Consider the following 12,989-nt stretch of genomic DNA (forward strand, 5'->3'; position numbering starts at 1 on the left):
AAAAAAAAACAACAAAGATGCCAAGCTAGAATTCTACACCCAGTGAAAAGAGCCATCAAGCAATCGATCATTCAGGACATATTCAGACACATAAAAGCTGAAAGAATCCTTTCCCACAAGATTTTCACTAGCAAAATACTAAAAGAAGTTCCTAAGACTAAGAAAATGATCCCAGATGAAAGGATAAAACTTCAGAAATAAAAGAAGGCCACCCAAAATGATAAATGTGTCAATAAATATAAGAGAACGCTGATGCTTAAAATTTAAGAAAATAGCAATGCCTTACAAGTTAACATGTATAAAGGTAAAAATTATGACAGCAATATTTTTTAAAAAGGGCAGAGGAGGAAGTAAATGACTTAAACTGATGAAAGATTACTGTTCTGTTTCAGAAGTGGTAAAAGAGGGCGCCTGGGTGGCTCAGATGGTTAAGCGTCTGCCTTCGGCTCAGGTCATGATCCCGGGGTCCTGGGATCGAGTCCCGCATCGGGCTCCCTGCTCCTTGGGAGCCTGCTTCTCCCTCTGCTTCTCTCTCTCTCTCTGTCTCTCATGAATAAATAAAATCTTTAAAAAAAAAAAAAGTGGTAAAAGAATCACAGTATGGTAGACTGTAATAAGTCAGTGATGCCTATTAAAATCAAATGTAACTACTGAAAAAATAGAATTTATAAATAAAAAGTTAATGGAGGAGAAAAAAATGGAATGAAATCATTTGCTCAATCCAAAAGAGGTCAGAAAAAGAATAAAGGAACAAGGAATATATGGGACAAATAGAAAACAAATAGCAAAATGGCAAAATTAAAAATATCAGTAATTGTATTAAATATAATTGACTAAACAAGCCATTGAAAAAGCAGACTATCAGGCTGGATTAAAAATAAAACCAATGGGGCGCCTGGGTGACTCAGGTGTTAAGCGTCTGCCTTCGGCTCAGCTCATGATCCCAGGGTCCTGGGATTGAGCCCCGCATCGGGCTCCCTGCTCCACAGGAGGCCTGCTTCTCCCTCTCCCACTCCCCCTGCTTGTGTTCCCTCTCTTGGCTGTGTCTGTCTCTGTCAAATGAATAAATAAAATCGAAAAAAAATAAATAAATAAAACCAGTGAACCAATTATATGCCATATGTAAGAGACATGCTTTAAATATAAGGACAGAGGTTGAAAATAGAGGGATGAAAAATATTATCACACAAACACTAACCAGCAGAAGCTGGAGCAGCTATATTATATCACACAAAATAGGAGTTCTACTTCTGGTAATGACAGAGGAGATGTATCAGACCAAAACTCCCACAGGAAACAATTATACTCTGTTAAAAGTATAAAAACAATAATCTTAAGGAAATGGATAGCTACCAAAAGCAGGCAGAAACCAGAAGGGAGTCCACACATGGAAAAAGGGAGCAGCTCTGAGTGAGTTTTCCATTTTTAAGGCTCTTCCACTGAGGAAAGACCACAGTTGGTGCATTAAGAAAAACTGACAGAATTAAGAGAAAAAATAGACAAACCCAAAATTACAGTGGAGAGTCTCACATCCTCTTCTCAGTGACTAATAGAACAACTACAGAAAAAAATCAGCAAAGATAATAAATATATGAACAACACTAAAACTATCTGCCCAAATTGACACTTACAGAACCTTATTCCCCAGATCACAGAATATATGTTTCAGTGCACCTAGCATGTCCCAACAAAAGTAGACCATCTGCTGGACCAAAACCAAATCTCAATAAATTTTAAATTCTAAAAAATGTTATATGACCACATGAAACTAAATTATAAATCAATAATAACAGTATATCTAGAGCAATCCCTAAACATTTGTAAATATTAGACAAAGTAGACTTTACAGCAAGAAGCATTTTAGTGACTAAGAGGGACATGATATTCGTAAGACCAGACAACTTTTACAATTTTTAGAAATGATATCTGATCAGGTCTCTAGTTCTAATTACCAATTATTGGGAAATACAGTAGAACATACTGAATGACAATTTGGTAATGCAGTTAGCAAAATCCAGACAATCAGACACTCCTCAGAACAAATGATTGCTTTCTTCAACAAATATATTGCAAGAAAAAAAAAAAAGAAGAGGAACCTATTGATTAAATAACTTAAGAAGCATGGCCACCTTTTGCCATATATGGACCTTAACTGGATCCTAATTCAAAGAAAAAAAAATTTTAAAGGAAGAAAGAGAGAGAATGAAAGAAAGAAAGAAAGAAAAAGAAAGCAAGCAAGCAAGAAAGAACAAGAGAAAGGGAGAAAGAAAGGAAGAAAATGCAACTATAAGAGGACTGGGATGCCTGACAGGATCTAAATGATATTTATTTAATAAAGGTGTCATAGCATATTTTTATAGTCTTTATCTTTTAATAATATACCCTAAGATACCCATGAATAAAATGGGATGAAAAGATACAATATCAAGGGTTTACTTCAAAATAATCTAGGCGTAGAGGTAGCAGGTAGAAGAGAGGGAAGTATAGATGAAACAATACTGGCCAAGACTTGAAAATGAGTTATGGCTTCATTGGAACTTGTTCTACATTCACCCCACTTGTGTAGATGTATAAAATTCTGCATTACAAAAGTTCCCTAAAATATTCCCTAAAAATGAAAAGGTATATGGCCATTGTGCCACGAGCTGTGAAAGGCTGTCTTATTTTATTTTATTTTATTTTATTTTATTTTTTTAAAGGGATACGGATTTTATTTATTTATTTGAGAGAGAGAATGAGAGAGAGAGAGCACATGAGAGGGGGGAGGGGCAGAGGGAGAAGCAGACTCCCCGCCGAGCAGGGAGCCTGACGCGGGACTCGATCCTGGGACTCCAGGATCATGACCTGAGCCGAAGGCAGTCGCTTAACCAACTGAGCCACCCAGGTGCCCCAAGGCTGTCTTATTTTAAAAAGACAGAGAGAGAGACACACACACATTTGTTCTACAAGTAATCTCACTCAACATTGTTTCATTGGTACTTGGCATTTGAAGATTCTTTGGAAAATATTTGATGAATGAATAAACGGGAGCAAGGAATTAGTTACTTCAAGGGGGTGTATGTGTGTGAAATTTTCCTAATTAATAATGATACTGAGTACTTTTTCATAAGTTTATTCACCTTAAGGAAATTCACCATTTCCTCTGTACATGTCACTAAGAGAAAACCAATAGCAATTCGTAAGTCTTCTTTCTGTATTCTGGATATATGCCTACTGTCAGTTATGTGGTTGCAATTTTTTTTCTCACCCTATAGTTTATCTTCACTCTCTTAATAGTGTCTACTGATGTATAAAAAAATCTTAATTTTAATGTAGTCAAATAATTAAATGTTTTCCATATTAGTTATTGCTTTTTATATCTTGTTCTAAAAAACAATTCCTAGTCTGGGATCATGAAATAATATTCTTATACATATCTTTAAAGCTTTATTGTTTTTTTTCCTTTCACATTTAGTTCTACGATCCATCTGGAATCCAGTTTTTGACTATGGTATGAAATAGGGTTCTAATTTTCCTTCTCCAGATAGATACCCTTACCTCAATAAAATTAATTTTAAAAATTCATACTTTTACCAATGCCTGCAATGCCCCTTTTTCATGAATATGTCACCTGTATATGCCTAAGTCTACAAGATGTTTTGCTGGAATGAAACATAGCAATTTTCAAATAATTTTTTTTAAAGATTTTTTAAAATTTATTTATTTGACAGAGAGAGACACAGCGAGAGAGGGAACACAAGCAGGGGGGAGTGGGAGAGGGAGAAGCAGGCTTCCTGCTGAGCAGGGAGCCGGATGTGGGGCTCGATCCCAGCACCCTGGGATCATGACCTGAGCTGAAGGCAGACACTTAACGACTGAGCCACCCAGGTGCCCCCTCACTTTTATTTTTTGCTCCCTGCTGTGATTCCGATGGTTGACCAGGTTTGGAAACCGTTGGCCTGCTGCTCAGCCGAGTCTGGAGGCCAAGCCAGGTATAGAAGCACCTCAGCTGCTAGAAACAAGAGACAGAACTGTTTGCAGGACTGCATTCAGGATGTTTCGAGGAAGCGCAGTCTCTCTCTGACCTCTCTTTCTACAGAACCGTGTCAAGGGCACTCGAAGGGCAAACAAAAGAGAAACAGAGGGACTGGCGGGGAGATAACTGGCCTCACAGGTGTTCTGGCACAAGGTAGGGCTTTTTTCTTTTTTCAATTTTTCTTTCCAAGCTCAGAAGATTATCCTGCCTTCTTACTGAAAACCGCAATCATAGAAATAGTGACAACTTCAAATAGACCAGTAGGTTCAGTAAGTTGTTCCAAATTTATCTAAGAAAGATGGCTGTCTGGAATTAAAGCTCTCTAAGATTGGAATCACTTCTTTGCTTGGTAGTTTGATTTATTTCAAGTTTATTCATTCATTGAACAAAGTTGCTGATACAAGGATAAAACAGTCCTTGCTGTCAAGAAACTCACTGTCTAGAGGAGAGGCCATTCCAGTAAAGAAACAAACACAATCTCGTAGGATAAATTCTACTGTGCTTGATACAGACAGGCAAAAGATTCTATGAAAGGAAAAAGGAGAAGGCGCTCTTCTTTTAGGATCAAGTTTCATGTGTTGGCAAGAATGGCAGAGTGGTAAGAGTTGAGTAAAGCAGAGATAACATCCTGAATTGATTTATGTCACACTAAGGAGTATGGGTAGAATGTAAAAGGGATAGCATCGACAGCTTTTCAGTTAACTGATTTGCATTTTAGAAAGTTAGAAATGCGGAACAATTTCAGGCATTTACAAGGTTAACTCAACAGTTTGTAATTATCTAAAAGAAACATTATAATCTTATCTAATAACAAAATGAAAACCTACTATCTATGGAAGTTTAAGGACTAAAAGGCTTGAAGTGAGAAGTTGCCTGCAATTTCTTCTGAATATACAACAGAGACTGAGAAAAGGAGGACAACGTAACATTTCAGGCGTACAAACCTATAACAGGATGCTCCATAGGGACATTCAGGTCGGTCATCAGCCTCATCTTGACACATGACTTGTACACCTCCATAATCACTATCACCAGGGTGACTGAAGTGTTGGAAATGAACAGGATTCTTCCTATGAGGGTGGCAAATATACTGTCAGAAAAAATAATTAATAGGGTATACTAGAGTTCTAGATATACTACAAAAAATAATTAATAAGATAGAGCAGGAAACCAAGCGATACACATCTAATTATTCCAGAAATTGAACCAATGTGTTACATTGTTAAAAATAAAGCTCACGACATCTGGTGGGTACAGAACCCTCATGGTAGCAAAATAAAAGCATCATGGTGATTCAAAAACACAATTAGAAAAATATAAAGGAAAAGCACAAGTATAGTAAGATGCCTTAAACACAACTTAACAATTCTCTTGAGAGTTATATTACATACTACAACTATTTATGAGGCCATCTTTCTAATATATAAATAAGACATTAAATAAGGAGACATTCAGGTCTGGGTGATTCAGTTCTCAAGTCTGGATTCCCTAGTTCATGTCCTTGCATTAATCAGAATGTCTACATATGAAACATTTCATTCCCCCACTGTATCTGGAAAGCCTCTAGCAAGATTTGCAGGACTGAATACTGAGAAAGTGTAAACAAGTAGAAACATAATAAAGCTCTTAACCTTTAGGCCAATGCGTTTTACTAGGCTTTTAATACACATATGCTACATAGCTACCTGCTAGGGAAATAACGGAATTCTGCGCTACCTGTAATTTCATTTTACCTGTAGCAGTTTGCCCCGTACATGCAAGATGTCCTCCTGACCTTGTTTTCTTCAGAACCTTGTGCAACTGAGGCAGTTGCCTTTGCAGGCAAAGTTTCAAGATTGGAGAGATCAGAGTTGGACTCAGGAGGAGATCCTTGAGACTCCTCATGGAAGGACTTGTCCTGGGTACTCAAGTGACTCTCAGAATAGCTCATCTCCTCGCCTTCTTTACTTTGTGTTCCTTTCACAATACTTTTATGTTCAGGAACCTTCCCAAGTTCCTCTATTGGGATTTCATTTCTCTGTATATTAGCCTTCATATCATTCACCTCTGCATTACTTAACGAGATTGCAGAACATGACTTTGGCATTGCCTACAAAGACAAATCAGAAAAAAGATATTAAAAATAAATGGAATATGTTTTAAAAGAAATATGTAAACTTAAGCAAAAAGGTGTGAAACTACAAGATTCATTCAATATGCATATTTTTAAAACTTTAAGATTCACATTTTAAAGTTATTAAAAATGCCATTTTCCATATCTGTAATTTGGTAACTTTAAAACCATCTACAGCTATTAGAAAAGGAATATACAGGCGCGCCTGGCTAGCTCAGTCAGAAGGGCATGTGACTCTTGATCTTGGGGCTGAGAATTCAAGCCCCATGTTGGGCGTAGAGATTACTTTAAAAAAAGAAAATCTTTAAAAAAGAGAAGAAAATAAGAAAAAAAAAATATAGCTGTATCAAACCTTTACAATCACAACAAACATTCACTGAAAAAGAACCAGAAAAATACAAATGAAACATAAGCGAATACAACTTGCTTCCATTTGAATATAATCTTTCCCCAAAAAACTACTAATCTTTTAAACTCCCCATTCAATGTGTCATGCTCTTAACTTGCACTGTCTTTATAATTTCTGTTACTGTAATACTTTATTTCTACCCTCTAAATATAATCATGACTTTTTCCCTTTAGCTGAATGGTAAAATTGCTTCTCCCTCACACAGAAAAACTTGGATGAAGCTGTGCTATGACTAACTCAGAAAATAAATATGATTCCTTTGAAGTGGTTTGAATAAAAGTTTCATTTTAACCAAAAAGGTGTTTTGAACCAAGTAAACATTCTCATTAGCACTGCAGAACCTTTTTAATCTGTACTTACCACCAGGACAAATAGTGAGCCTAGTCGTATCCTATTAAAAATGATTTCCTAATTAGTTAACTTCCTGTGGAGTGGAAACACAGCTCAGATAAACCTCAGTCCTCCTGGTAACCACTACTAGGATGTGCTGACAACATAACAGGTATATATGAAGGTTTAAATGGGGGGGGGAGAGGAATTGGAGGGGGAGATGAACTATGAGAGACTATGGACTCCGAGAAACAAACTGAGGGTTCTAGAGGGGGGGGGGGGGGGGATGGATTAGCCCGGTGACGGGTATTAAGGAGGGCACGTACTGCATGGAGCACTGGTGTTATACGAAAACAATGAATCGTGGATCTCTACATCAAAAACTAATGATGTATTGTATGGTGATTAACAATAAAATTAAATTAAAAAAAAACATTTTTCAACGGAGGACGCGTATATGCTGGCTGCCATCTGGAGAAAGCTAGTGTTGATATCACTTAATATCCAATGGTTCACATTTCCTGAGAAGATACTAATTAGCATGACTTCTTTGGGACTCATTACTTAAATGTTTTGATAGTCTTTTCTTTTTTATTTTTTTTAAAGATTTGTTTATTTATTTGAGAGTGAGAGAACATGTGCAGGGGTAGGGGGTAGGGTCAGAAGGAGAGGGAGAAGCAGACTCCCTGCTGAGCAGGGAGCCCAAAGTGGGGCTCAATCCCAGGACCCCAAGATCATGACCTGAGCCGAAGGCAGACGCTTAGCTGATTGAGCGACCCAGGTGCCCCTGATAGTCTTTTCTTTTTTAAAAAACATAGTACATAACTTTAAAAGGCTATCCAAACTGACTAAAGACCTTGCAAAAGGAACCTAGTTCTTACCATGTTTCTTGTATAGTAATAAACAACCGATGGGAAAAGCAATTTGGCTACCTCTTGGAGCTAACCCTCAGCTGGTGGTATTCATGCCACACCTCTCTAAAACACATACTCTTTTTCTCCCGAGCTGCTCAATTACACACCAATCTCATCTCCCTCCACTATAGGACCAACTGACACATGCCAGGGACTGGAACTCTAGGGTGGGAATGGGGCAATCCTGACCCACCTCCCCTCTTGGCAAGTCCCCACTGGGTCAACTCACCAATTTTCTTTTTCCCTGTTTAGGTAGAAACAGGGCAGGTTAGCAATCGCTTGGCTAAGCAAATGTCCAATAAAATGCCAGTCTCTTGTTCCTGTTGGCATCTGTAAACTCCACAGTGAATTGTCTTAGAGTGCCTCTCTCTTGGTTTTAAAAAGACAGAACATAATGTCTCCCCACAAACAGAGCACTCCCCCAAACCTTAAAATCTTCTGGCCTCTCAGGTTTCTTTATACAAAGCCTGGGGGTAGGAATGGTGAACGCTTCTTATACTTTTCAATAACGCTTCTTATACTTTTCCCTCACAGGGAAAGGCTTGGCTCTCACTGCTGGGGGGTCCTTTCAATCATGAGATATTATAATTAGTACTTTTGTCCCCAGCTTTGGGCCTGAGTAGCAGTTTTGGGATGATAGGGTAAAAAAAAATCCCACTCAACATACTGTCAATTATTATAGGGAAAAAAGGGACACAACTAGGGAAGCAGTTAAATAAATAAGAATCCATTCTTACCAAGAAACACTATGCAAAGGTTGAAAATGAATAGATCTCTCTCTTAAGAATTTTTTTAATTAAACAAGAATTTTACACACACACACACACACACACACACAATGATTCCAGTTAGCTTTAAAAAAAAAAAAATCCCTGTCTACCTATGTGTGTATTTACTTGTATAAATTCAAACAAAGGGGCGCCTGGGTGGCTCAGTTGGTTAAGCGACTGCCTTCGGCTCAGGTCATGATCCTGGAGTCCCGGGATCGAGTCCTGCATCAGGCTCCCCGCTCGGCGGGGAGCCTGCTTCTCCCTCGGACCCTCCCCCCTTTCAGGTACTCTCTCTCTCTCATTCTCGCTCTCTCAAATAAATAAATAAATCTTTGAAAAAAATTCAAACAAAAAGGTTTAGAAGGATACAAACCAAAATATTAGTAAGACCAATGGGATTGAAGGATAAGGCAAATCAAGATTTCCACTTTATACTCCACATGCTCTAACATTGTATTTTTTGATAACAGCATGCATTTTTTTGCCATTTAAAAAATAGAAAATAGAACAAAGAAAATAAAAGGTAAGACATGTTTAACATTATTTCAACTCCCTCTACTGTTAATCTTCACACTAATTTATTCTAAAAGAGAAAGGAAAGATAAAGTCACAGATATCAATACTGTGGATCAGGTGTTCTCAAATATATTTTAAGAGGCACAAAAGCTGGAATTCATAATGTCCTTTATGGAACTTCATGAAATATTGATACTCAGTAGACCCTTGGCATTCAAGAATTTAACATTCATGGTTTCAATTATTTATAAAGGATCCCAAAAATCCATTACATGCAGTAATTTGTAAGTTTGCTGAGACATAAATTTGTCCTGTGCCAATTACAAAGCTCATGAGCCAGAGCAAGTCACTGAACTGGCAAGTGAGGGAACAGAAAAGATGGAAAGTGCTGTGTACCTGGAAGAGGCAGGAGAAAGGCAGAGAGGTCCATATTTTATAAGCACCTACACTGCTTAGATGAAAAGGTGAAGAATGAAATGTGGGAGGCTGAAGATTCATGTTAGAGAAAATGGGGTTCTCTGTACTATAAAAATATATGCTAGGGGCCTCAGGGATCAAGGAGCATGGAGCTGATGTAAGGTGACCTTGGTGCCTGGCAATGGCTGGAATGTACTATTAAGATTATTAAATTGTCTGTTAACTTGCCCAGCAAGCCCTCCCCTGCCCTTCAACCATCTGAAGTTTGTTTTTTTAAAGATTTTATTTATTTGACAGAGAGAGAGACACAGCTAGAGAGGGAACACAAGCAGGGGGAGCGGGAGAGGGAGAAGCAGGCTTCTCGTGGAGCAGGGAGCCCGATGCGGGGCTCGATCCCAGGACCCTGGGATCATGACCTGAGCCGAAGGCAGACGCTTAATGACTGAGCCACCCAGGCGCCCCAACCATCTGAAGTTTTAATGTACTACAAGGGACAGGCTACAGAACTTCTGCCCAATACAAGTTCACTGAGGTAATCTGCCATCCCTGGAAAGAATGTCTGTACTAGTAGGTTGCCTTAAAGGTCCTGCATTAGTCTCATTAGCACCCACCTACTAAGGATTAAAAAATCCCAACCTCCAGCCCCATCTTCACTCTTGAGCTTCAAACTACAGTCAACCACTAACTAGACATTTCTTCCTCAACATCCGACGCACCTCAAACTCAAAATGTGAAAACTGAAGTCCTCCCCCTGTATTCTGTACCAAAGTTTCTGCCAACATAGCTTCTCCATTCATTCTGGCCAGGAACTTGGAAGTCTACCTTTCACTCCTTCTTTTCCCTCATTCTGCTCAGATCCAAGCACTCAGTCCTGCAGTTTTGTTTCTTAAATATTTCTCTTACCCGATGCCTCTGTGCCATCCTCGATGCCACCACCCTGGGTCAGACTCTCTTTATGTCTCGCCTGAGATGTCCTCATTTCCTCTTATTCCCCTGTCGTTTATTTTGTTCTCTTTCGATCTCTCCTCTAAGGAGCTTCCAGGATTATCCCTGTGGCCAAAATCCTTTCAAAGTCCCCCCTCTATGACTGGTTCCCCACTGCCAGCTCCATCCTCACCTGGCTTTATAGCACAAATTCTAAGAACAAGAGTTCCCAGCGGGCTCCTGGAGCTCCTCTGCTCCTGCACCTGCTGCCCATCTACCTGGGTGGATTCCTACTTCAACCTCTTTTGCACCTGGTTCACGCCTACTGCTCTTCTGTTAAGATGCAGCTCAGATCAGTTGAGGATCCCTTCCCTAGGAGTTGCCTTAGCCAGCCCCCAAAGCCCCCAGAAAAATCAGTGTGGTGTCAACATTATTTCACCATTCTGAATCATGTCCCCCCCAGGACTATGAGCTCCTAATCAGCTATCTCTTATTCACGTAATATCCCAGATTCTAGCACACTGTCTTGCATGTAACAGAAAGACCGCTTAGTGTAATGATTATTAGAATGGTCTTTGAAGTAAAAAAATCGTATCTTGAATATTAGTTTAGCCATTTCCTAACTTTGACTTTGAACAAGCTGATTCCAACTTTCAGAGTCTCAGGTCTCTTGATCAGTAAACTGGGGATATTATCAATCAACTTTCCAGGATTTTCTAAAAATTAAATGAAATAAGTATATCTTAGTTGTGGCTCTAGCCCATAATAAGAGCTCAATAAATGGGTGTGTGTGTGTGTGTGTGTGTGTGTGTGTGTGTAAGTTGTTTTAGTTAATAGCATTATCAATGCCATTATACCACTACTACTTGCTTAATGAACGCATGCTGAATAAATGAATGAATGAAAAGATGTTTCTGTGGAGCTGATGAGAGCCATGCCATAAACGGTATCAAGTGGCCAATCAGAAAAGCAAAGGGTACAGGATTCTTTGATGTAGTAAACCAATACTGTGGAACTCTGGGGAATACAGCCTTACTTAAGAGATGGCTGTGCAATAAGTTATAGTCTTCATCTCCCCTGCTATTTTCATAAAGGAATATGAGTAAGACTTCACAGCAGGCATGTGTATAGAGAGAAATGAGATACCTAGCAGCCAGCACACTCACATCAGCAATTATTAGCACAACTGCATATACATACAGTACAGGCAGCAAAACTGGAAATGGCTCTCACTGCCAAAGCCTCCACCTCCATATACTCCTCTACTCTAAATGCACTGCTTGCAAGTTTGCTTCCAAATAATACAACTATACTAGAACTCTCTTCTTCGCCCTCTTTTTTTTTTTTTTGGAGAGAGAGAGAGAGAGTATGTGTGTATGTGTGTGTGTGTAGGAGTTGGGGAGGGGGGAGAAGTGGGGAGAGGGAGTGGGAGAGAAAGAATCCTAAGCAGGCTCCACGCCCAGCCCAAAGCCCTACGCTGGGCTTGATCCCACGACCCTGAGATCATGACCTGAGCCAAAATCAAGAGTTGGATGCTTAACCTACTGAGCCACCCAGGCGCCCCTAAAGAACATTTTCAGTACCTCCTCCTCAATATGCTGTTAGTCATTAGGTTCTGTTAATTCTACCTCCAAAATGTCTCTCTTATCCCTCTACTTCTTTCTGGTCCCAGTGCCACCGTCTAGCTCAGGCCTTCATTCCCTGAGGCCTCCCAGGGCAGCTTCTTAGGCAGTTCCTGCCTCCATCTTACATATGGTGGCTACAGACATCTTCCTGGCCACTTATTCTCCTTCTCAAAACCCTTCATGGGGCGCCTGGGTGGCTCAGTCGTTAAGCGTCTGCCTTCGGCTTGGGTCATGATCCCAGAGTCCTGGGATCGAGCCCCGCATCAGGCTCCCTGCTCTGCGGGAAGCCTGCTTCTCCCTCTCCCGCTCCCCCTGCTTGTGTTTCCTCTCTGGCTGTCTCTCTCTCTGTCAAATAAATAAAAATTAAAAAAAAAAAAAAGCCTTCGGGTGCCTGGGTGGCTCAGTTGGTTAAGCAACTGCCTTCAGCTCAGGTCATGATCCAGGAGTCCCGGGATCAAGTCCCACATCGGGCACCCTGTTCAGCGGGGAGTCTGCTTCTCCCTCTGACCCTCCCCCCTCTCATGCTCTCTCTCTCTCTCTCTCTCATTCTCTCTCTCAAATAAATAAATAAAATCTTAAAAAAAAAAACCTTCAAAAAGTCTCTGAGGCCATAAAGTACAGTCCTGATTTCTGTATAGTCTGGCATCAAGTGCCATCCTGAGTTGATCCCCAGTCTCTTGCAGTAGCTTCCTCCCCTTGTCTCACCCACCCACATCCACACACACGCCCATGCAAGCGCGCACATGACACTCCAGTGCAGATGTACATCCATGGGCCACATACACTTTCCTGCCTCTATGCCTCCGCTCACACTGTGCTGCTCACTGACAGTTCTCCTCCTCATTAACCCTGTTTGCTAGCATGCCAGCCATCTTTCAACACCTAACACAAAAATCTCCTTCAAAGTGATTAAATAAGCATCTTTCCCCTCCCCTCAAAGACACACCTTCCACCAA

General features: G+C 40.0%; 1 protein-coding gene across 2 annotated transcripts in view; it reads right to left on the reverse strand.

The window, feature by feature from the left end:
- The window catches only part of APLF (aprataxin and PNKP like factor), an 88,704-nt gene that overhangs the window by 25,025 nt on the left and 50,690 nt on the right, over positions 1-12,989 (reverse strand). For both annotated transcript variants that reach the window (XM_025868553.2, XM_025868552.2), the window contains 2 exons: positions 5,749-6,104; positions 4,960-5,085 (listed from right to left, as the gene is read on the reverse strand). In XM_025868553.2, coding sequence (XP_025724338.1) covers positions 4,960-5,085; positions 5,749-6,104 — 482 coding nt within the window. The remainder of the gene's footprint in view (positions 1-4,959; positions 5,086-5,748; positions 6,105-12,989) is intronic.

Source organism: Callorhinus ursinus, unplaced genomic scaffold, assembly GCF_003265705.2.
Source record: "Callorhinus ursinus isolate GAN/ISIS: 27379988/994484 unplaced genomic scaffold, GSC_fseal_2.0 scaffold10, whole genome shotgun sequence".
NCBI classification, from domain to species: domain Eukaryota; kingdom Metazoa; phylum Chordata; class Mammalia; order Carnivora; family Otariidae; genus Callorhinus; species Callorhinus ursinus.